We start from the raw sequence: 26,148 nt of genomic DNA, 5'->3' as shown, positions 1-26,148 counted from the left end.
ACCTATAAAGAGGTTGATCCGTCATATGTTCTTTAAGTGTTTATAACAGGCTGTCGCCTGCAGCATACCAGTAGAAAAACTATTTGACCCGTTTTGGTTTGCCCCCATCTTTTGCCCGCAGACAGACAATTTTTAACTGTAAGGGCAGTAGTGACCAAGACATTATATTGTCAAACCTTTTGTCTGGATCCAGAAAGATGTAAAAAATAAAGCATGGAATCAAAGTTGTAAAAGCATTTTAGGGAAATATCACATTTTTCCATTACTTCTATGGTTATTCACACCTGGTTTGTCATGTCAGAATACTGTATTCTACTAGAAAAGATCGATTCATTAGAAACAAGCTCAGGATGTAAATGTATGGCCTATGGTTCAGTGCACAATAAAAGCTGACAGATACTTTTGACATCGTTGTGTATTCCATAAATGATATGAAAATACAATATACAGATCAACAATACAATGCTTTAGAACCGTTCATTATATACATAACAGGTTTTCTGCCTTGCCAAGGGAAATGGGAATGACCTGGAAACTTGTGCCTTTTTTCCCTTAAAACATGCAGATATTCCTCTTTAGCTTGATTTAGCCAATCACAGCTCTTCAACAGAATTCAAATGTCACATAAGAAATTACTATTCAAAGTTGTACAAAAGTTCCAAAGTCATTCAACACATTTTCAACTTCAGGCCATGTCTCAGGTTATGTCAAATCCAGGGACCATCAGTTCATTCGGAACACTCTTAACAATAAAAGGATGATTAAAAAAAAAAAGGTAATTATCTCTAATAAGCTAACAGGAAAATAATTTTCTGGAATTCTTATACATGGTGGATTATCATTTGTGAAATCTTGACAGTCTTTTGAATGTTATGACCCTTTGGCAGTTTCTGGTGATTTTGTGGTAAATTCCCTTCTTGATCTACTTCGCATAGGTCTGTTAAGACTCGGTATCCTTTGGAAGGCATTAGGGTGAGTTTGTAACGAGTGCACAGTCTGTTATAACGCCTCCTTTAAAGCACTGTCATTTAACCTTTCCATGTAATTGCGCAACTCACTAGGGTCTCCCAGCTGCACGTCTTGGCATACCCACTTAATGTCCTGGCTGCGGCTTCCAGTCAGTGTGTTTACAGTGGAATAGCTATTGTCTGAGGAGATAGTGGTGAAAGTGGTGAACTTGACTCTCTTCCTCTTGGTGGTTGGGGAGTCTCCTTTGCTGTCCTTTGATATGCAGCTTGTGTCTGGTGCCCGGTGCACCTGGCTCTGCACATTTTTCTGGATGGAACCGCCGTTCAGCAGGTGGCTGCCCTCCTCGAGGCCACTGCTCGAGTCCATGATGGAGGTTTGTTCTTCCCTCTGAGGAGAAAGGCTCACCTGGCTCTCCAGCAGCTCTGACTCGTTCCCCAGCCACACCCAGTCATGGGCGTGGTTCATGTTCTCCTGGCCCTCAATGGAGAGCTCTTTGTGGCGGAATTTGAGGGTGTAAGAAATGCAGTTGATAAGAAAGACCAGGATGGCGAGGCAGAAGACCCCAAGCAGGGCGTACATGCCAATCTCTAGGTCTGTCAGTCCACGTGTCGACTGAAGGAGCTCGTCGTCCATATTGCGGCCTCGAGGCAGATCTATTTGTGCTGGGAAGTCCCCAAAGTCAGTCTGTATCTTTTGATTGCCATCATCTGAGAGTTTGCCCCCATTAGGTCGCCGTATTATTTCGCTTCTTGTTGTGGTAGCTCTCCGCAGCACTCCGTCCTCTATTTCAGATATGGAACTGCCATAGTAGGGGTTTTCTAGCCCAGTCTTGTCCTGGGAGGAGGAGAACCTGCCTCTGCTCTCGGTATCATCTCCATCCAGACCATAGTCACTGTTCCCTCCCTTTGAGCTGTCATTATGTCCAAACTTGACCCTGACATTACAGTTGCCAGCTGCTAGTATGCTGCGCCGCTTGAATTTTTTACAGACTTCGCACACAGTCATTTCTACTCGAACGAGGAGGCCTTGACCTTCTGCCTCTGTAACGATGACAGGCCATTTCCACGAGGGGTCCTGCTGCACTGTGACCACTTCTTCATCTAAGGAAGTGGCCGTCAGGATGAAGGAGTCTGGACTGTAAAGGTCCAGAGGAGCCACAGAACCATCACTGAACTGGAGCCATGCGCTGATCAAGGCCTCCTATGGAAACACACAGAAAAGCCATTTAAAGCGGAGAAAGAATGATTACCAGGAACAAATGATCAGCTTTGGTTACAATAAAATAGCGCAGCAGACAAATTTTTTGAAACTTGTTATCCATTAACAAATCTTGGCTTCTTTGCACTTTTGTTTTTAAAATTGGAAAATAAGCCATAATGATAGTTGGCATTTTTCTGAAATAATGAATCTTTCAATTGCATGCTTCTGCTAACTTGGAAGCAGTTTTCATTAGGTTCAAATTAAAAGACCCTTAAAGTAAGATCAAACGGAAACATTAAACATTGTTCATGCCAGAAAGGATTTCCCTCACAGCTGCTCCTAAATGTGCCTTCTACTAAAGTTTCCCTATTCTCCTTTATTGATGCCAAAGGATAAATCCCCAACGGGGCACAAGCAGCTCCCCACTGTGACTTGTAAATGCTACATAATTATGGCTACCAGAGCATTAATAGAGCAGCGCTGCCTGCTTATCTCCACACAGAGTGTAAGGAGATAGCGTAGATAAATGACAGTTGCACCCCTCCCCTGTAGAGGGGGGGGGGGGGGGGGGGGGGCAAGCAGAAGCTCAGAGCAGGCCTTGATGGATGGATCAAAGAGGCTAGTTCGGCGTTGGCTCGGCAAATTATAAAGGCAAGCAAGTGGGATAGAACAGCCAAGTTTGGAGTGTAAGTCATATTTCTGAACAGTATCTGTGATTTTGCACTTGCATGCTCTGAGATTAAGCTTCCACTTGCAATTGCAGCCCAATGAAAAACATTCTGTCACACTCCGGCTCTCAAGCCTCCGTGTTAAGACGGTTAGGAGCGGTGTGGAGCAGACACTGCAGAGCTGTGTACATGAGCTGTGGCACACGCACGCTTCCTCTGCTGGTAAAATTGCTCATCCTCATGCAGTCTGTGGGCGTAGCTTTGTTTTGAAGAACACACATTTCTGAGGCAGAATTCACATTCTAGCATCACAGCAGGAATACCAATACCAGTTTTTAAAAATCAAGCATTGAATAAATAAAAAGGTAATATGGTAGGAGTTAATGGTGACTGTGTGAACTTAATTAACATGAATTCCTCTGTTAATCAGACATGTCAGTTAAATAAAATGAGTTTTTTTTGTAGGAATAAGGTTTTGCAGAGAACATTTCAATTTAACTGTTTTATACCACTAATTATCATTCCTGTTTTAATCTTTATTTGTTGATAATGATCCAAATGATCAAAATTTAAAGCTCTTTTAGTGATAGCACTGATAAAAAAAAAATAATTTCCTATTAGAGAACACTAAGGTGACAATATTAGGTATTTTTTACTAAAATAAAAATTAAAAAATGAATGGTAACCCAAAGAAAACAATGAATTTTGAGAAGGTGTCAAATGTTTTTTGAAGTTAATTAACCAAATGAAATCATTTGTTTTTTAAAACACATTTAAATGATCATTTTTAAAACATGTGGAACATGATCCTGACCTGTTTGGGGCTTTGTAGCACTTCCTGTGTGGTGGTCGTGGCCAGGATGGCTTTGTTGCTCCCTGGACTTAACTGGAGGCTCATGGAGAGGCCCGTAACCAGCTGGACCCCCAGCTCTGTGATGGTCACCTTGTCATCCACTACAGTTATAGCCTTCTCTGCCAAGATTGAGTCTGACAGTGGAGATAAAACCTGCAAGATGTCAAAGAAATCCAGGAAAAAAGGTGAAAATAGGAAGTGAATAAGATTTTCCCTAAAATGGGATTGTTGAGCAGTAATCTATGACATTGTGACGTGAACAATAAATCAATAATGATTCTGCTGCACAAGCCGTTGGTGGGAGTTTTTTTATTTTCTACTGGAATAATTTGGTTCGCAGGTTTTTCTCATGATAAATCAGCAGCAAAGGTAAAGCAGTTAAAAAAACAAGGAGCACTTTCAGATCATTAGGACTGTTATCCCAGACTGGGATAACAGAAAGCTCATCACTGGTCAACTTACTTGACTGACAACTGATTCATGTTAAGTGGAAGACATTAATATCACCTCATGAAGAAAGTGCCTAAATTGCAGATGATTGCAGAAAAAGTCTTTCCAGGCATTACATAGAAAAAGAACCTGGCTCTGGGCTGTATGCTAAATAGGAAACCTAAGCCTACTTTTGGTTTAATTTCTTTTTCCAGGCTCTAAAGACTAAGCAAACACTAAACTTGGCTGGCTTCTTGTAGGTAAAAATCAATTCTCTTTGGTTAACACTGGAAATCCATTGGAGAATCACACTTTAACTATTAAAGCAGAAGCCAAGATCATGATAAGAAGAAGAATGGTGTGTGAGCAATGCATCTTTCTCTACATGTATTCACTTAAAGCGTAAGGATCCCAGTGTGACACATGGCATGGTTTGTGTCTCCTGTCAGATCTTTGTGGTCATGTTTTCTTCTGTTTGTTCTTGCTTTACAAATGTGTGTGGATAACGGTTTGTAGAAATGAGCATGTCTGCACAAGTCCAGAGTCCAAATGTCAGGAAGCAGATTCCACTCTTGCAGATGTCGTTAGGAGATTGATATTCATCCAGTCAGCATGAAAAACCTGACAAATTGAAGGTCTGTGTGCCGAGAGGCTGACTCATAGACTGTGACACAAGACGGAGTCTGCTTTAGACAAAAGAACTTACTCGTCAAAAATAGCCAAGGCAGGAGCGGCTGTTATTGTCCTTGAAATAGACAATGTCTTCATGTTCTTTCAGCATATTATTCTAATGTGTTTTTTTTCTCCTGACAATAAAAGTTTGATGAAACCCTTTGGTTGTCTGATAGAGTCCAAATGGACAGATGATGTCCTTTGCTCACAGACTACAAAGCACGGAGTGAGAGAAGGAGAATGACAAGCAGGACCTTCCCTGAAACAGCAACAATGTTCATTACAGATAAGGCCTGAGGCTGGGGACATCGCTTACATATGGAATGTGCAAAAAGGCCTCCGAGCACCTGAATCACATCAACAGAATGACGGAGGAGTGAAGCCAGACCTCGTCTGCAAAAAGGACAGATTCCCAAATAGTCACCTGGGGCTCGCTTCAAAGAGTTCTGATGTTACAATATCCAACTTCACAGCAGAAATGAAGATCTTTAAAGAGAAAAGTTTTTATTCATCTCTACAAAACATCTCTGCCGGCTCATAGGTATCAGTACTGAGCCCCTTCAATCCGCCTGTATATCAACATCAATGCACAAGACGCATCAGTCCTGTTTTCAGCAGAATATGTGAGCCAGGTATTTTTTTTCTCAGCCCTCCACCATAATGCTCGACAGTTGGTATGAGGTGTTTGCGCTCCTGTTCTATTTTTGGAATTTCCAAACATTACTGCTGCACATCAGCCTGTTTTTCAAGGTGACGTTGTGTCTTAACTTTTTTTTTCTCATATTGTCCAAAAGATATTGTTGCAAAAGTCCTGTCGCTTCTACCACCATGGTCATAGTTCCATATTTTTTGAGCAGACCTTCTGTTGGCGGCCCTTCTAAAACAGATTTCTTCTCTTTGTATTTTCAACATTTAGCACAAAAACCAAGGTTTGCATCGGAATCTTACTGGAATCTCACTGGAATGTTGCCAGAACGTACTTATTTTTCATCTCGAAATAATGTCATTTTTACTGCAGCAATGTTTTGAAATAGTCTGCTGACTAGGTTAGTGAGTGGCAGTAATTGCTTCACTAAAATCAGATTAAGAATATGTGCTGGATCAATAAACCTTGGGTTTCAAAGGGCTTTCCCTTTTTAAACTTTGTAACATTTTAAAACAGGTTACTGTATTTAAGCAGACAAAATAGTCAGAGAAAGTTCAGACATCAAACTCAGTCAGACTCTATTAACTTCATTCTCAGTAATTCCAGAACTTTTTTGCAACATGCTGCACGATTGCTATGTTAGAAGCATATTCACAATATCTGAAACACTAAATCTTGTATGGAACACGTAAAAAAACCGACCATCTGACAAATGTTACTGTCACTATGTTAACTCCCAACCTTGTTAGTAACACTTAAAAAAACGCAGTCCAACTCCGCTGCACTTTAGCCGTATTAGCATATACAAAATCACACCAAACCATACATTTTGACAAAGCGCAGTGTTCTTCTCAAAATCGCTTTGACATTTGTAAACACAACCAGAATTGATCCCTATATAAGGTTCCCTGGATTATAAAGCGCACTCTGCTGTTTTTTGAAAAAAATGAAGGCTTACAGTGCAAATATACGGTATCTTAAATTTAAATCCAATCCAAGTTGTTTCTTTTGTTTCTTTTGAGTTAAACGTCTATGTTCTCTCATTCGAAACAACTGGTTATTTAGGGGAATGCTGTACTTTTTCAAAGTTTCTTTAGGATGCACATCACAATGTTTTTTTTATTTCTTATTTCAGTTTTGTGTGAACTCTGTGTTCCCTCAAAGGGCAATTTTCCAGAGCACTAATTAAAACGAAACACTTTTCCAGACCTATAAAACTTAACTTTGCTCCCTGGGTACAACTTGTGAAGAGGCAACATGTCAAGTAAGCTTTGGTAACAAATAAACATGACCTTGTGCTGCAATCATTTAGGTTATGAGGTTTATTTACCCTGGGAGTTGATGGATTTTCAGACGGTAGGTTGAGGCCAGAATCGAATGAGACTGATTGCATTTAGCAGTTGCCTCGGTGCAGCCACATGAGACCACAGGCTTCAGGCTGCCAAGAAAGCAGTGTATGAGACCACAGGATTGACAGTGACAAAGCTGAGACAAAGACAAGGACTGCCTTGCCACTGTAAATCTCTGCTTTTAATCCAATGAACCTTGATTGGTGCTCCAAACTTTTCTATTTGGTGTTTCTGGCACATCGTAGGGTTCTTGGTCATTAGGCTCCGTTTATGTGTGTTAAAAACTCCAGCAGCAAGTTTTGCTTTACTCTACTATGCAATGCAAACTTTACTTTAATCTGATAGATACTTTGCCCAACTTTGCTTTTCCTACTGCCCTTGGTTTTCTATTCACTTTTAAAATTCTAACTATATTTGATGTGTATGTTCACTTAGACTGTCTTTCTTTGGTGTACAACCTCCTTATTTACTTGATAACTTTTATTTGAAGTTATCTTTAAAGTGTTTGAAACTGGAAAAAGGACATTTTAACCTAGCTAAAGTTAAACAATAAATTAAAATACAAAAAATGTCAAACAAATATATATTTAAATATTAGACTCTAATTGTATGCACAACCAATTAATAAAAAGAAGGGTAAATAAATCAGCTGTCTTAGTTGATTGAAGCAAAATCATTTTGATGTACTTAAAAAGGAAAATAATGAATAAAGGGAAACCATCCAAACACTTTTGCACATAGTTTTCTCTATTTAGTAATTTCTTACATGTATTGTATGACATACCTGAATAACTGTCACCCCAATGTCCACCCCTACCAGAATCCTCCTGTCCAGTAACTTTGCGATTTGAGGATTCACTACTTTCAGGAAATCCCACACCATCTCTGTGATGTCCACCTGCCAGTCAGATCCCAGCAAGAAGCTGGTTTGTCCTTGTGAATCAGCAGATTCAGCAACAAAATGAGTCAGGACTTTCACAATGGCGTGTTGGTACTGCAGAGAGCAGCTTCGGCCTCGTCTGTCTTCATCATCTTCATCCTCGCTGTCCCGTGTCGACCTGACAAGCAAATACAACAGAAAAAAAAAATAACAGGTTGAAAGTGAGTTTCTATTAGACTTGGAGTGATTTGGGTTGGTTTTATTTGATTTAGGTAGGATTAATGCGACTGCATTGCAGAGATAGAGTGGTTGACCCTTTAATCAAAGGGTCGCAGGTTTGGTTGCCACCTTGCCTGCTCAGATTTTGAAGTGTCTTTGGACAGAGAACCCCACGCTGCTCCTGGTGGTCTGGTCAGCGGTTCTGCCCCCAACAGAATGTGTGTGCATGGGTGAATGGGTGGCTGAAAAAGACTTTGCCCTGATGAGGGTAATGCCTTGATCACACGCACCCATATGGGGGTTGACCCGTGGGGGTGCTTCAGTATTTTGGGTTTTCCGGGCCCGTGGAGAAATGTAGACAAGTGCGGATGCATCTTAAATGGAAAGCAGGTGGGTTTTGCTGTTCCCTTGTGGCTCATGTGGCCACCTTAAGTGACATCATGGACATGGAACATAGCATTGTTGTGCTTGTAGTAAAGTGTATTGTGAAGTATTTGTTAGGATAATGTTAGTAACATGCACTTATGACATATGGATAATGATTGTGGTATGTTGCCCTTACGCCACACAAGCCATCGGTAAGGGGCGTGTTCTGGCTCCTTACTGACCGCATGCAAATGCTGCACACACGGGATGTTGTGTGTGCAGCCCGTACTAGCAGCTGGCAACTGTAATGTCAGAGTCAAGTTTGGACATAATGACAGCTCAAAGGGAGGGAGCAGTGACTATGGTCTGGATGGAGATGATACCGAGAGCAGAGGCAGCGTAGAACTACAAACTTCACCCTGAAATGGTCAGGCTGGACGCACAGAGCATGAACTTCTGACTTGATCAGCACTAGCAGGCCCCTTGAGCAGTGCACCAATTTAGGTGGTTGAAAACATGACTACCTTAACCTTAGAACCCTTACATGTTGTTCAAATGTTCACTGTGCATGAACATTTTCACTGCATGGCTTTACTGATTGGTCTACAAAACGATCTTAAAATTTCATGCATGCCTCATACAGGTTTTTCCTTTTTTATCCGCAGACAGCCCATCCATCCATCCATCCATCCATCCATCCATCCATCCATCCATCCATCCATCCATCCATCCATCCATCCATCCATCCATCCATCCATCCATCCATCCATCCATCCATCCATCCATCCATCCATCCATCCTTAAGGGCGGTTGTGACTAAGGCATAAGCCTTTTGCCATTTAGGTTCAATTTGGGCTAGAAATTGTTATTCAGATCTTTGCAATCCTGCTCAAAAATGTCCCAGAATAAAAAAAGATTGAATAACTTACTTGGAGGGTAGAAATTGAACACATTGATGTTTAAATTAACTAATTGATTGGTTAAATTTATTGGTTTTTGAAGCTTCAAGCAATCAGATCACTGAAATTGAAAATCCTCAATAAAAAAAAAATGAAACTCAGTTTTAGCCTTTAAAATACGCAGCATTGTGCATGATCATGTGTAGTTATTTTTTTGTTATTAGTCTTATAAAATCTGTTGAAAGAGTAAAGTGTGGTAAAGATTGATTAAAAAGTGTTATAAAGCCAGAAAAACAATGAAAACAGAGTTGAGCAAAGAGAGAACTTGTAGAAAGCACAAGCTCTCTGGTTATTTTGTTGATCCCATAGTGTTGTAAAACATGCAGACTTTCAGTGCAGTTTTGCCTTGAGTGAAATGTTATTAAGCTCCGAGTACAGAAGCATTCCCCTCGCTTTGCACCAGCAGGTGCACTGTAGTGAAAATGAAACATGTCCAGGTTGGTCAGAGATGTGCTGCTAATCTGCAGGCACAAAAAGTAAGTGCTCCGCTGGCTAAAATAAACCAGGTTGGTGGTCAACACTCCAAAGTCAAATCAACTCTGCTATTTCACGGACGGCTGACAGCAGTATGATGCACGCCTAGAAACGTACAGTTTCATCACCAGTTGTTGCAAAACATTGGAACCTGCTTGAAATATGCAAAACCAAGATAAATCAAGCAAATGTAGGGAACTTTCAGTGATTTATGATAGATCTATTTAAATAAGTGATTGTACATTCAGAGAACATGATGTGTGTCTTGAAGGAAAGATCACATCTGAGAGGAGCTTACAAAAAGGCTTAAATGGGACTCTACCTAATAGATAGAGACGCATGTTAAATGCCAAAAGAAACTTTTTGTTGAGAAATTAAACACCCACTGATGAAAATCGTGTTCTTGGTATTTTTTACATGTTCTTGAGGCTATTTTCTCATGATGGAGAACATATCTAAAGAAAATTAAGCTTTAAATTACATTTCTGAGTATTTCTGTATAAATACAGAAATGTAAGTTGTTGTGAATCAAGAACAGACGAAAAAATGACGTAAATGCTACAATTAGCATGCCACAAACTCCCTGCTCTGGATAACTCCGATCTTGCTCGCCTTTATCGTACTATTATGATTGGGCTGTAAGCCATCAGGTGAGAGTGTAAACAAAGTGATGATGGGAAATGAGGACAGGCTTACTACAAGCCAACAGTTCCACCCAAAACTTAAAGGTGGATTTTTAATGAACTTCTGCCGTTTAGCAGAGACTATGTCCTGGAAAACAAAACAGATTTTTCAAAGATAATTGGAGTGGGGTCTTATTGTAAAAAAAAACAAAAAAAACAACAAATAATCAAGGACGGGCAAAAATTAAACGTCAGCCATTAGATTTTGTCCATTACTAACAGATCGCAAAGGGGCGTCTGTGACTACAAAAAGAGAGGAAGAATGCTACATTGTGTTCTTTTTTATCAGTGTTTGCTCTCAATATGGTTTCCGCTCGCTGAAATGTAAACCAAAGGAAAGGCTAAATTGACTGACACCTAAGTGCTCTTGCTTACATCAGTATAGCTTTAAAGAAAATTATTTTTCAGTTGATCCCTTTATTTTCCCTTCTTCCACATAGCGTGCATGGATCTTGGAGCAGTCTAAACATTTTCCATCAAACACACAGAGATTGATGTAACGCATACAGGAATATTTACCTGACCAAAATCTAGTTATGCAGGAAAGCTGTGGATGAAGTCGGTAAGAGAACATCAGTTAGGTAAAACGGCCATCATTTGTCTTTCTCAATGTCTCTCCCTAACCATTTTGAAGCACCAGATCGGAATTGTAAATGTGCTTACACCTCCATGCTGCTTTACTTAATAGCCTCTCTGATTGCCATGTTGCCAGCAAATCTAATTTTATCACTTTTAGCAACAAATCAGCCAACAGAGGCACAACTCTCTCACAGGGAAAATTGCCTTGAGTTTGACAAACTAGGTTTCAATGGTTTCAGTATGAATAGAATCTGTCCATAACTGCTTCTCTATCTTTTGCTTCGACAAACACTCTTATAAAAACAACAGATAATTCATCCGAAGATGTTGAGAAGACAGCACTTGAATTGTTGATCTGGGAAAATAAATGCTGTAACAGCTCTTCATTCTTCCACTGGGGCGCAGTTGGGTTACTTGCAAACAGAAAAAGCCTTTGTCAACACTGCTATTAATCATGCACGTTTGCTGCACATTAGTCTTGCATCCACCTTTGTAGTGAAATCGTTCTCGTTTGCTCCTTCTGTGTCTTTTCCCTTCTTGCGTACATGCACACAAGTAAAGGTTGCGATTGTAATAAAGGGGAGAAGAAAAGAAAATTAATCTCTTAAACTGTTTTTCTTCCCTTTATCCGCTCTACTTGTCTCTTTCTGTCTTAATCCGCACAGAAATCAGACTGGCTGCTAAGCCACAGGAATAAAGATGTTAGCTGCGAGCTCTAGAGAGTACAGAGAGATTTGAAGTTAAGGGCTTAAAAGCTTTGCTGGCAGGACTGATTTCACATGCAATTGAGTGACAGCCACTAACCCACAAAAATAAATTAATGAAAAAATCTTTTTGATTTCAATTTGGTAAATAAAACAGAAAACCTACATATGAGGTTTTATGGAATTATTGAGTTTGCGTCACTCTATTGCTAATGCAATCTCCAACAGTGTACTGAGAAATCTATAAACTAGATATTTAGCTTAAAGCCAGATGTTATTACTTTATTTATTCTTTTATTGAAGTTAATTTATCTAATAATGCATTTTTTTCTTTTATACAACTGTAATATGGGGTTGCTCTTTTAAATTTGGTCTTGCGCTCTCACAAACTGCTTTGTATGACCATTATACACCTATGTTTGTTTGTGTGTGTGTGTGTGTTTGTGGGGGGGTCTCTTTGCAGGCCTGTATAGCAAACTAGTAACTTTTCGTAAGTAAATATTTATTCCTACGACTCTCAAAAGTACTGATGAGATCACAGCTTCTTTGGTTAGCTTTAACTAAATTTCATACAACTATTTTGAGATTTAGGCACTTTGAAAACAGTTTTTTAAGGCCCTTGTTTAAAACATGTTTTTGCACTTTACAGTAGGAGTGATACATTTTTTAATAATGCTAGCACTTAAAAAACATTGTGTCTACCTACAGTGAGGCAAATAAGTATTTGAACACCCTGGAATTTTGCAAGTTCTCAGAAATCATGGAGGGGTCTGACATTTTCATCTTAGGTGCACATCCGCAGTTAGAGATATAATCTAAAACCTCATTGCGTTATTTTTTAAAAATAACTTATTTGTATGCTGCAAATAAGTATTTGAACACCTGAGATCAATGGCAATATTTGGTCCAGTAACCTTTGTTTGCAATTCCACGGGTTAGACCTTTCCTGTTTTTTTTTCACCAGGTTTGCACACACTGGAGGAGGGATTTTGGACCACTCCACACAGATCTTCTCTAGGTCAGTCAGGTTTCATGGCTGTGGCTTAGAAACACAAAGTTTGAGCTCCCTCCAAATATTTTCTATTGGTTTGAGGTCTGTAGACTGGCTAGGTCACTCCAGTACCTTAATATGCTTCTTCCGGAGACGCTCCTTGGTTTTCCTGGGGGTCTGCTTCGGGTTATTGTCATGTTGAAAGACCCAGTCATGACCCATCTGACTGACGGAAGAAAGTTGTTCCCCAAAATTTCGCAATACATGGGCATCCTCTCCTTAATACAGTGTAGTCGTCTTGTCCCTTATGCTGAAAAACACCCCCAAAGCATGATGCTACCACCTCTTGTTTTACAGTAGGGATGGTTTTCTTGGGATGGTACTCATCATTTAAACACGGCAAGTGGAATTAGAACCAAAAAGTTCTATTTTGGTCTCATCAAACCATGACATCAGCTCTTCCCGTGTAGTTCTGGGCTGATTCCTCATCCTTCATAGGATCATTGAGACCCCATAAGTTAAGATCTTGCATGGAGTCAGAGTAACTCACGTTCTTTCGCAGCTGCACACGTTTTTTTACAACTGCTCTACAAACAAAACGGGCAGCCACTAAACGCACAAACTTTGAACAATCAGGGAATCGGATTTTGTAATGACGTATGGATGGCATCCCTTTTAATTCACGGAAGTGCCAACCTTTTGAACAATGACCATGGAGGAGAAATGAATAATTCTGGTTTGTGCCCAGACATAATTATATGACGAGCCTTTCATAAATTGGACTAGAGCTGTGAAAGAAGAAGCCTGAAGAAAGATTTGTGAGATTTGCACTGCTTTGACATTTCGCACCAAGTCTCTTCCAACCTTAGGTGGGGGGTATGCGCTAGTGAACAGTAGATTAAGATAAGAAGCCCCTCCCTACTTGTCCAGTGTGAACACCTTGAGCTAAATGTGCTTTCATGAAACTGCATTTAATGCGTTATTGAGAGCATGGCATATGCTACGCTTACAACGTGCATATGCCGAGAGGGTGTATCATGTTTTGGATGCAAAGCTCATTTAGCAGATACCTGAGTATTGACCAAACAGTCTGATTCACAATATTGTGTTCATTTTCATACACTCTTAAAAAGAGTTAAACCAAAAACATTGTGTTGTCCTATTTCTTGCGTCTTTTTGAAGTCATGTTGCATTTTTATTTTTCTATTTTATTAATTTCTTCTACTACATTAAAAACAGCAGACCCTGTTCTGATTGGCAAAGAAGTTTTCACAAAACTTTTTATTCTTCCTTTAAAAGAAGTTTGAGAAGTGAAAAACATATGAAATAACAGTTGAGCAGAGCAAGTTTTGAAGGACTGATAGGGGAGGAGATCCCCAGAATAGATTTGTAGGGTTGAAGGACCAGTCCATGCCCAAATGCTCTGCTAACACTTGTGTTTTCTGTCTGCATGCTTATCTTGTTCTTGTTTTGACAGAATTTAGGAAGGGAAGAGGTGAGCTGTACAGACAGTGTCAGTCAAAAACGATGAGGAGTACCTTTGCCATGATCTTACTGACAGCCCTGATGGTTCTTTATTTTTCATTTCTCCTCCTCTGTCCTGTACAGCCACAGTCTGCCAGTCTGGCTGATGGAGGGAGGCTAAGCTACTTGCTGTTGTCACTCATTGGCTTAGTTCCTTGTGGGCTTATGCACAGTGGACCAATGCCCAGTCCTACCAACAGGCATAATGCTACTTTGCAAGGTCAGGCCTGTTATCCCCTGATAAACAAAGAGCGGTGGAAGACAAGGGAGAAGCAAAGCTTTCTGAAGCAATCAGCAGAGGTGCTGGCGGCTGCTCTGACAGCCCAGCTCAGCTGTCCCCACTGATAAATGCATGCATCCCAGCATACAACCTGAAAAGCAACATTCTCGACAAGCTATGACATCAATTGAACGCTGTACTTCTGTCAGTCAAAATAAAAGGAAAACTCGGGTAATTAGAGTCGACACACAGTTGCTTGGGACAACTCCAAGTCCAGCTTCAGTGCTTTTCCAGATGTAATTACTGCAGGTAGGCTGATAGCTGCTCCATCAGTGGATGGATTTCAGTGGCTGCAGTGGCACAGCAGCGTTGGCAGAGGTGCTGCTAGTGATGAGGCCTCAGGGGAGAGGTCTGACCTAGAGACAGCTCTAATAATGCGCCGTCCTACTGACAGCTAAGAGACACAATAGCAGGCCACCATGAGTGTGTGATAATGACAAGCTGCGCCATGTGGATCAGCCATTTTGTTACCAGCTCAGAAAGGTTTGGTGAGACCACATTCCTCCATAGTGGTGTCCAGTGACCCTTTCATCACAAAATATCCCATTTGCCAAAAGTTCATTCAGACAGACACCATCTAAGGACTATTTACTTTGAGCTTTTGTAAGATCCTTAAAAAACAGAAAAATTATGATAAAAGAATTTGGAGAAACATTTTTTTTTTAAATCAAACCTACAAGGTCAGTCATAAAAACACTGATGAGATGTATGTTTTAATATAAACTAAATAATCTGAAAAATAAATATAATAAAAAAGATTCTAAAATTAGAAATTTATGATTTTTTGAGATAAAAACGTAAAGAATATTTTCACTACAAATACATTTTTACAAAAAAGATCATGGAAGGCAACGGTCATCAGAAAAGCCTGGTAACTTACCGCTGGTCGGTGGAAATGATGGGAACCCTCCACCCTTTGATCTGGCTCAGCTCCGCGTCTGACACCTCGATCTGTAGGGGGAGTCGAGGGATCCACACGCTGAGCTCCAGCTGAGCACTTAGGTATCCGTAAGTGAAATTCACCATCATCTTCACCTTGCCCTTCATCTCCTTGCCATTTACAAAAATGTAGTCGCACCTGTCAGACACCTGCGTGGGAGGAGAGGCGAGGATTAAGAGAGGCAGTCAGAGTGGAGCTCTTCTGACAGCTGCACTAGAAAACTACACACTATTGAGGCAAAAAGAGCATGGATAGGTTTCTTCTCACAAACACTACTAAATGTAATTGCATGCAGGGAGAAAGCATACATTCAGTTTTTTTCATTTATTTTCTATTCCGTTCTGTCCCTTTCGGGGTCACGGGGATGCCGGAGCCTATCCCGACCACCTGTGAGCGAAGGCATTCCATTTTGTTCTCACCTAAAACAAGTATATTATGCTGTTTATCAAGGCTCATCGATCTTATGTTAAATTCAAGTTAAAATAAAATAAATTATAACTTTTGTACACATTTTTATGTATTTTTTTGTGGGCTTTCTTTTCTATTATTTTTTATTTTGATCCTTTTTATGTAAATGAGACAGATGTTCAGCAGTATTTGCCCCACCTTATGTTACCCTCAGTGAGCCCACAGTCTGTGAACTCATTGCTCAGGTAGAGTTGTTTGGGGACATCAATGAACATTTTCTTAACCCACTCTATCCCTTTTGGGGTCACAGGGCTGCCAAAGCTTGTCCTGGATACTGTTTGGTGAAGTCAGGGTACACGCTGGAGAGGATGCCAGCCTGTCACAGTGCCACACACTCACACACCCACCTAGGGGGCAGTGTGGTGACACCAAACTACATTGGCGGTACTGCTTTTTTGGACTGTGGGAGGAAGCCAAGGTGCCCAGAGAAAACCCACACTTGCACAGGGAGTTCATGCAAACTCCACACAGGAAGAACTAAGATTTGAACTAGGGTCTTCCTGCTGTAAAGCAAGAGTGTTAACCACTGCTCCATAAACTTACCTCCCCCAAAAAAGAAAACAAAAAGTGGATTATTATCTTAAAATACAAGGTTATACTGCAGAATTAAATTATTTAATCAAAATCCGTTATTTTCCATTCTTGCTAAAAACAAGCACAAGGGGGATATGACTATCTTTTTTTAAGTGGGTGTCTTTTTGTTTGTTTGCTTGTGTTTTGGCTTTAATCTATGTTTTCATGCTCATATAATGCAATGCTGTCATTTTACATTAGTCTTTACAGCTAAACAGCTGCAGCTTGGATGCTTCATTTCTTACATAAAAGGTCAAATGTTACTTACTTGTTTTTAATATTAAGTTTCAGTGGTCAAAAAACCTCACACTAAGTTTGCTTCTTACAAAATCTCCAACAGAACGAACTCTGCAGCTTATTAAAAAGAACGAGTGATTCTTTCAACTTTTTCTGTAAGTTTTGAAAATTCTGTAACAAATCCTGTTTCGAATTTATCGCTAAAAGTTGCATCTTATTGAGATAAGACACTGAGTGCCTTGTGATCTATAACCTATTTGTAGTACTTGAAGCTCTGGGATGATCCTGCACACCAATGTGTCCATAAGAGTTTAGCAAGATTTCTTGAAAAAGCCTTATCAACTGTAGCAAGGGTTTCTTGAACTTGAAGTCAAACAATAATAAAGGAACCGACTATAAATGCAAAAAACTTGAAATTGGTTTACTTCATGTGCATCCACTATTTCGGTGATGCTTTAGAGGGATAAAATTCATTTGTTTGGAAAATAATTGCCCAAAGCATCTTGGGAATGTGTCTCATTGGAGCATGTGCACTGTGTCAAAAAGTTGTTGCGTTATAACGGGAGGCTCAGCTTTATGTAAATGAATCTTGTGAAGCTAATGAAATTACCCAGAGGAAAGGCATCCACTGTGTGAGTTCTTTGTTACATTGTTTAAAATAACAGAGTTTACTTTAGCCTTTACAATGTTTCCCATTTAAAGCAACACGAGTCTTGTCTGCACAATATGTAGATGGATGTGCATGCTATATCCTCATGTGTTTTTGCCTTTTGCTCATAATTAACTCTCACCGTTTTCTTACAAAATCCTTTTTTAAAATAAAGCAAACAAAAAAAGGCATATCAACCCCACAAAAACATCGAGAGGCAGATGATAACACATTTACCAGAAATGTGATAAATTTCTAGAAATGTTGTCAGTCTTATTGATCCCACCATATTGCAGACTTCTGCAGCTAGAACCACATGGAATTATATAGTCTGGGGGATATATCTGTATCCCGTCTTCCAAGTTATTTCTTAGCACTGAGATAAAACTAGAAACAGCCATTCATCATGGAGCCATGGCAGGATATCCTCTGTGACCGGGAAGAAAACTTGGTGTGTGACAGATTTTTACTGTATGCTATGAGAGAGCCTGCTGCATCTCCAGCATGAAGCCAGCAGAAGATTGACTCCAGTGCAGTAGAAAGCAAATGTGCTTTTTAAATGGAAATAAGAAGTTGATCTTTGGAGATTTGCAGTATTTTTTTCTCCTATCTGCACCTAAACTAGCTTTAATGTTTATGTAAAAGGTTTTTGGATGGTTTGAACTTCAAATATCCAATGTTAACACAAAGCAAAGGGATGCTGATGGGAAACAGAAAGCAAAGCGCCACTTTGTCTCAAAAAATGCTGTTACAAAAAAATTCTAAAAACAAATAATTTGACTAACACATTTTTCATACAGTTTTCTAATTTTTGTAAAATAAAAAACAGATTTCTGCATTCGTAGGTTATGTTGGTTCACACCGAGTCTTGGTGGAGGGGCTGTTTTTCCCTTTTTACTTTGTTCCAGTGTCTGATATCTGAGGCCTAATTTTGCTGAGTGATCTATTTTCCAAACGACATAGTCCTGATCATCACTGCATATAATTGGTCTGGTTATAGGATTAAGCATTTGACCAACTCAGCATTTTTGCTAAATTTGGACTGTACTCAAAATTAAAATCTAGAAAGTGGAATGTTCAGGAACTCAGCCTAGTTGTTGAAGCTCAAAGAAATGTTATAAACGACATGGCTGTCTGCAAAGAGGAATAATCTTTTGGAGCTGAAATTATTTCAAATACCCAAGTCAGAGGGTTACATGAACAGTGAATCGCAGGCTTAGCAGACAAGGATGCAGCAGATGAATAACGTGTTCCCACAAAGTTGCAGGTCTGCAGGCAGTTTAGACAAAAAAACATGAACTGAAATGATCCCAACAAGATGAATGCTTTCACGTCAGTTAAAAAACGGTGATCCGAACATCCAATCTTGCTTTGAATCTGTCGTTTCAGTGTCAAAAATGTCCAAATTACAAAGATGTGAATAAAAAAGCTTCCCTCTCTTAAAATGTCAACTGTTTAATACGCTGAAAAAAACAAACGTGGTTCCTCATAAATGAAAAATGAAGTCCTGGAACAAAAAACTTCATATTTTTAACATGAATCAAAAGGAAACAATCAAAAAATGTCATGATTTTGTTGCGTTTCGTTCCTGTCTACAGCTCAGACGCTGTGTCTTGTTAGTGCCCTTGTGTGACATAACACTGCACTGAAGCAGAGAATGACAGAGATGATTAATTAAGAATTTAAGCATTCCCATAAGGGCGGCGTCTCTCCCTACAGTCAGTCACGAAGGAGCAGGACTTCGTATGATGTTCAATGTGAGAACCGATATAGATATCAGAGGAGTCCCCTGCTACTTATCAGCCCTCATTCTTGAGCTGTTCCTTTCCCGCAGCACTCTGCTGGGACTGAAGTGTCTTTGACAGCCCGTTCATCTCTGACATTTCAGAGTTTAGGCCTCTTAAAGCGATCCGCACACAGCCTCGGACTCCAGCACCAGACGAGTTCCACTGGATGCAGTGTAAATGATCAATGACACAACACTGTTCATCCCATCAGCCTTACTTTCTTTATTAAAGGTTGTATGATGTTTACCCTTGTTTTTAGTGATTAAGGAATTTGCAAATGAGAATGGGATTTATCATAAATCTAAGTAAAGTAACTGCACGGACAGGCTAAATTAACAGCCTCCTGGCATTTACATCTAATCCCCATTCATTTTAGCGCAAACAAATACCTCAAAGTGTGGCAGCTGACATCCAGCCAGCCAACACCTCCCACTGAGCTGCATACACCTTCCTGCTGCGCTGTGTCATTGCCCAACACGTAGCCTCAAATCAATATTTAAAAAACAAAAGGAGTCCACTGCTGGAGTAACAGCCAGTTCAACCCCCCAAACACCCTGCCTGCTTGGCATGTGTTGTTCCAGACGGAGGGTGGGATTGTCTCCATGAATTACACAGTCTCTGTCATTCGGCTTCGCAAACTATCATAAACGTCCAGGAGGATCCATTAATCAAACACATCAGGCAGCTAACGGGAGAATACTTACAGAGAACATTAAGGCTGTCTCTGGATGTAGCCCAGGAAATTAACAACTCGCCAGACAGATACAATCTATGGCAGATATGAGCGATGGGAGAGGGGAGCATGGAGGTGGGGTAGGTTCATCTCTGGCCTGTAAACAGAGCTGGCTTGACAGAAGCAATTAAGTAACCGGACTACTCTGCATACTCTAAGGTACTACTCAATTTAATGCCAGGAAGCAAGAGGTCTGTTCACACAATATCCTTAAAGACCTGCTTTAATGGATAATATGGGGATATTAGTTAATCAAAATTAAACATATTCATTTCCAACAGTGATCTAAATGTGTATCAGTTTAGTGATCAGGGGACTGTTATGTTTGCAAGAAATATACTTTAGAAGAACACAACTACAGAGTTTTAATCTTAGTCAAATGCACCCGTCTAGGAGTTGAACTGCACAGGTGCGGCAGATGGGTTGTCCGGGCCGGTGGAGGATCACAGTGTCTTATGGTTAATGTGCCCCACTTAAGAGAGGTCATTAAAAAGAAACATACCATTGTCGTAGTTGTGGTAAGTGTATCGTGAAGTAAACATAATGTAAGTTGCATGCTTATGACGTATGAGTGATGTTAGCGCACACCACCCTTTATGCACCATCTAGTCATTACTGTAGTGAGGTGCGTGCACTTATTGTCCGCATACAAATGTTGCAAGCACAGGGTTTGCAGGAGATAAGGCACCCAGAAGAAACTCACATAAACTACACTCTGATTGTCTAATTTCCTCATTTCTAACAAGCAGACTGCATGCAAGGAGAGCTATCACCTGAACAAGACAGACGGGCAGTGTGCAGAATTTGGGGAGGTAAAAAAAAAGTGGAAAATTCTCATGACACACCTGCATCTCACATACAGTGCTCTTATTTACCCTTTGGTGTTGTTTAATTGTTAAAAAAAGAGTGCATGAACGGGCTCTCTGAGCGTTTACGACCTTAATATTCCGTGTGGGCCACCTTCATGTCCCATATAGATTTGTGCTCATTTTTCACCCACATACAGCCCGTAACCACTTGTAAGGACAGCTCTGACTAAAGGTTGACATTCTCATTGGATGCACTGAAAACGTTTTTAGTAAAATTTTCTCTTGCTGCATCAAGCTAAAACATGTGTAGGCACGATGAACTAAATAAATAAATAAAAAAATAAAAATGTGTGCAGTTTTCTGACAAAGCCACACATATCTAGCAGTACCTTACATGATATGCTAACCTACATTAAATGGCCTTAAAATCTACAGTCAAAATGTACATCAATGGAAACATGAATATATGTGACTGAAAGACCTTTTCCCCGCCTACACATGTCAGACTGTAAATGAGGCATATCTCGACAGAGGCTGAAAGAAAAGTGTGACCTGAGGAATTTCTTTCTCATTTCCTGCAATTATAAAGGCACAAACAAGTGGAAGCAGCATTTAATGCACACACTGATTTATTATACAGCTTAAATGTCATTCTGTGTTTATTTATCACATGCTCCTCCAGCTTAAATTACATATATTAGTCAAGTTCACATAATTGCAGACACTATATGGAAAAAGGCAATTGTAGCTGTATGGCACTGAGCATGTCGGGTGACCTGAACCACCATTGGACTCAGACAGTTGGCCACATATCAGTGGTTTTGCTCATCTTAAGTTTACGTCAACTTTTGTATTCAAATATGGAACCTGACCTTTTTTTCAAAGTTTGGGTGTTTTGTAGATATGCTAATGCAGCTAACGTGCAGCTGTGTTTTCTTTCCCTTGTTACTAACAAGGTTGGGTGTTAGCATGGTCACAGTAACATTTGTATTTAGCAGTATCAATCTGTTTTCTGGGTGTTGCAAACAAGGTTGACAGTTACAGGTGTTATGGATATGCTAACATGGCTAACGCAGCATGTTATAAACTATTTCCTGAAATTACTGAGACCGACTTATCTCTAACTCTGTCATCTCACATAATGCGACTTATAGTTTGGTGAGCCTTATGACATTTTAAAAAACAGACCATTAATTAATGGTGTGTTTTATAATCCACTACATAATCCTCAAAATAGGACAATTGTATTCTTTTAAGATACATCACAATCAGCAACTGCATTTTAAAGGGCCTATATTACACATAATCAACTTTTTTAACTTTTAGGTGTGTAACAATCTTAATCCTTCACAAAAAAACACCCAAAAGTGGTATTTTGATCTATTTACGCATTTGTGGGCATTCCTCTAAAAACCTGCGCTCCGAGCTCCAGCCCCTCCCAACCCATGAACACCAGCAGGTTCTCACATTGTGACATCACAAAGTGGGGAACAGCCCCTTCCGGGAAGAGTCTGCACTGTCAGCACCGGCCCCAGGCTAACACAAACACACATACTTTCTACGCTGAGCTAGCTGTGATCGGCTAAACGCTTTATTTTTATATGCACAATATAGACATCCATCTTTGCAAAAGTTTGGATGTTTGTTGTTTTGTGAAACACAGACACGCTGCCAAGGCCAGCTTAAGTTGACGTCATGGAATGGGCAGCACCCTTCTGGGTAGGAAAATGATAGCGTGAAAATAACATTTTTCTTAAAGAAAATTGTTTTTTAGTCTTCCAAAGGCAATATATTATCATGTATATGGATATAGCTTGGATATAGCCTCTGAAAGGCTTAAGAATAGCATGATATAGGCCCTTAAAAAAAAAGAAAAACAGTTTTTTGTCATTTTCGTTTTAGTGTGTAGAATACCATGGCAGAATGCAGAATGCAAAGCAGCTGATACCAGATATAAACGTACTAACTTCTTATTGTTTTGTGCCAAGAGCCTGGAAGGAGAAAAAAAGACTTCTGCCACTGCATATCAAAGCCACCTTTTATTCACTTGCAAACTCCGTCTTATGATGTTTCACAAACCTTTTTTTAACCGAAACATTTTTAGGAATTTCTTGATGATAGAAGATCTTAACTTATTCACCGCGATCATGCAGATTTCTCGAAGCTTTACAAAGACACACAGAAGCTTTGATGGAATTACTATGAAGTTTGAATTTTCCAGATTAATTTTTGTCTAATTATAATAAAAAAAAGTTTTATTTTTCCGTAACCAAAGCTTGATGCACATTACTGAGTCATGTCAGCCAAATCTGATTGTATACAGAAACAGCAGGAGCCTGATGGACATGATTTTCAATCCCCTTTATAAATATTACTACCATTCTTTTAAGTCTTTCCTCCATAAGACAGTTTTTAGCATTGTCTCTTATCTAATTTCTAACTTTTAAAGGCTTCAAAATGGAACAACGTGACTAAAATGATTATTTCTTGAAGTAAAAGAAAAATATTTTCCCTAATTTTTGCTTATTGTTAAATGTCCTGAATAATGTATTTAAGCACTTACTTGGTCATTTGTTGCTAAAAATAAATTACTTTGAGACAGTCATTTACTGTAGAAGCATTAGCAAGTACCATCAATTATTGAGAAGAAGCAACATCTGTTGTAAAATAAATCCATGTTAAAGTCATCAGATTTGTTGCACTTTAAATTTAGAGATGAGTTTAAAATAAGGGAAGAGATTCTGAGAAATGGATGAATTTGTGCACATCCAGCTCTCACATTCCTGCATCATTTGTGTGTGAGGAGGCAGGAGTTAACAGAAATAACATGTGACAGAACAATTAACTCAAAACATAAATAGAAAAATGAAAGAAAACTATGTGATTGTGCATTAACAATCCTCAAATGGCATTAGTGTCTCACCATTTTTGTCTGACAGTTTTTCCTCATCCTACCAATAATTTCATAACTTGACAAAAACAAACTTTAGGGAAGTCTGACCCAAACGTGACCCCAACCATGAATGGTGCAGTGGCAGACACTAATGCGCCATTCCTTTTGAGGGTCACTAATGCACAACTTCCAAGCAAGTATTACATTTGCGATTTTCTGGACGAACAGCTTTCAAAGAAAACACATCTTTGTGTCGATACACTGCAGATATTCCAATTAAAAAAAACAGCCTGGTAAAGCATTATACTGATAATACCAATTAAATTTAAAGATAGAAATCATTTACATAGAAAAAAATTAACTAATATGATCAAAAGCATATGCTTATAGTTAAATACTTAAATGACCTTGTTGAAGGACAATGTTCAAGCTGTTAGTTTTTCTAAAACTGTTCTCCAAAATTGAATCAGAAACAGCTGACAGCTCGTTTTTTGGGACAACAGCGATGGAAAGTCTCATCCTCCTTTCAGGGGTTTATCTTACTGACCTTCACCACGTCCTCGTCTGTTGAGCGACACGTCACCGATTCAGAGACATCAGTTACAGAGGAGTCTGTTCCGACGGTCACCACCATAACTGGGACAGCAACAGTCTTTCCCGTCAAGACAGCCGTGTTCAAAATCTCATTGTCCTGGAGGACGAAAGGAGAATAAAAATCAACACAGCCCCAGCTAAGGACACAAATCTTTGGTTTTCTTGAACAGATAGTTTGACTCTGCTCAATTAGATAGTGAAAATGATGTGGATTCAAAAGAATTGCTGGGATGACAGGTAACAGCTGCTAGGGAGCTCATTACTCAACTTGTTACCAACACTAAAAGTTTTTGTTTTTACGTTTATATTTATTCTTAGGCCACAGTGCACAGTGGAACTGAGACAGAGTTCACACTTTCACAAACTACTTTCTCTTTCAATATCAAGATTCAACTTGAGTGGGAGTTATTCTCATTAATGCACTTTAGGACTCTTCATGCAACAGTGATCTGCAAATCAAAGTTCAAAAATATAGAGATTTTTGAAATTGGAAAAGCACAGACACAAAATTTGTTTTGATTCATTTGTTTGTGAAAATCTTCATCTCCTTAGGAGGACAGCAACTTTAGAGCCGTTAAGAAGACATACATTTTTCACACTGAACAGCTTAAAAAACACTCAAAAAAAGCAACGTCACCATTCCCATTTAGTACATTTTACATCTAAAGAATAACACTTACTCCCTCTTTTAATCATTAAATGTGCAGCTTCGGCACGTAGAATGTAAAAACAAAAATTCAAATACATTATATTTCTTCACAATCAAAACATAAACAGCAACCAAATTTTTGCTACAGTATCTTTTTCAGTGTATTGGTGGTCCATTAAGCCTGTTACACAATTTATATATATATATATATATATATATATATATATATATATATATATATATATATATATATATATATATATATATATTTTTTTAAACTGTTATAAGCAATTTTGATTAAAAAAAAAAGATTGTTTGCAAAAATAGTTTTTCAATTATTTTTTAAGGACTACTTTACAGCTACAGCAGGATGCTAGCACGTGCTCTCAAAGGGCCCTAGGGGTGCTTGAGCACCTGCCCTTTATGCCTTGTTATTTTGCTTCTTTTTTTGTATTAACATTAATAAATTTATGTTAGAGATCAAGAAAAAAAATGTGGCTCCAAAATCCTCTGGTATTCTGGGCGCTGAGCTGCCACTTCTGTCTTTGAGGTTCTGCTTAGACTCAGGGAGAGAGAGAGTTAGGGGCAGCTGGGGACAGCCAGAGAAGCTGTTGCCCCACAGAGAACTGAAAAGTGAATTGACTCAAGTTGACAAAAATGTGTTTACATGAAAGAAAAGACTGTTGTATCACTTTCACCTACAGTAGCTGAGTATTTATCTATTAGTAGTTTATTTTAAATTCTTACTGAATTTTCTTATTGTTTAAAGGACAAAAAAGTGCCCCTCTAAATTCCTGTCCTTCCTGTCCCTGGCAGGAATCAGTCTCTAGAGTCCCAATCAAGGTAACACAAATATATTTTCCAAAAGTATTACAGAGAGGGCAACCTTTTCTTTGTACTTTATAGTTGAGGCAATTTTTAATGCAAAAAAAACAAAAACAAAAAAAACAACACTTTAGCACAGCTAAATTTATAAGTCTTCATTAAATACAAGAAATTAAAGTTTTTTACACTTGTTGACAACTGCAGAGAATTTCCAAAGCATTTTTATTTTCAAAACAAAAAAATATATTTAAACCATTTGGAATTGATGTTTCTATTTTGATACAAAAACACATTTCCAGAAACGAGAAGATGTATCACACAGTCAGTTCTTCTGATATAAGCTGTCTAATTTAAAAGAAGAAAATACAAGATAGAGTGCAACAATTCCTAAAACAAGGTGGATTTTAAGATAGAAAAAGTCAACCAGTTCAGCATTTTAAAGACTGTTAAAATACCCTTCTGCAACATTCAATGTTACCTTCCCATTTTGTTTCCAAAGCAGTGGTATCAGTCAGGTAAAGGCTGAAACCACTTTCATGGCTGACA

At 39.1% G+C, this 26,148-nt stretch overlaps 1 protein-coding gene and 1 long non-coding RNA gene across 2 annotated transcripts in view; one reads left to right on the top strand and one right to left on the bottom strand.

Annotated features, from left to right (window-relative positions):
• Positions 1 to 397: 397 nt before the first annotated feature.
• The window catches only part of tmem132c (transmembrane protein 132C), a 151,317-nt gene continuing 125,566 nt past the window's right edge, over positions 398 to 26,148 (bottom strand). Inside the window, exons 5-9 of the mRNA XM_011479419.3 lie at positions 24,082 to 24,225; positions 15,326 to 15,534; positions 7,571 to 7,844; positions 3,652 to 3,843; positions 398 to 2,169 (exon numbers count right to left, since the gene is read on the bottom strand). Coding sequence (XP_011477721.1) covers positions 1,000 to 2,169; positions 3,652 to 3,843; positions 7,571 to 7,844; positions 15,326 to 15,534; positions 24,082 to 24,225 — 1,989 coding nt within the window. The 3' untranslated portion in view covers positions 398 to 999. The remainder of the gene's footprint in view (positions 2,170 to 3,651; positions 3,844 to 7,570; positions 7,845 to 15,325; positions 15,535 to 24,081; positions 24,226 to 26,148) is intronic.
• Positions 2,748 to 7,512, top strand: LOC110015635. Its single transcript, XR_002290876.1, has 2 exons — positions 2,748 to 2,855; positions 3,670 to 7,512. It is a non-coding gene; the product is annotated as an uncharacterized LOC110015635 (long non-coding RNA).

Source organism: Oryzias latipes, chromosome 9 (genome assembly GCF_002234675.1).
Source record: "Oryzias latipes chromosome 9, ASM223467v1".
Lineage (NCBI taxonomy): Eukaryota > Metazoa > Chordata > Actinopteri > Beloniformes > Adrianichthyidae > Oryzias > Oryzias latipes.
This window is presented reverse-complemented; position numbering and strand designations above follow the sequence as displayed.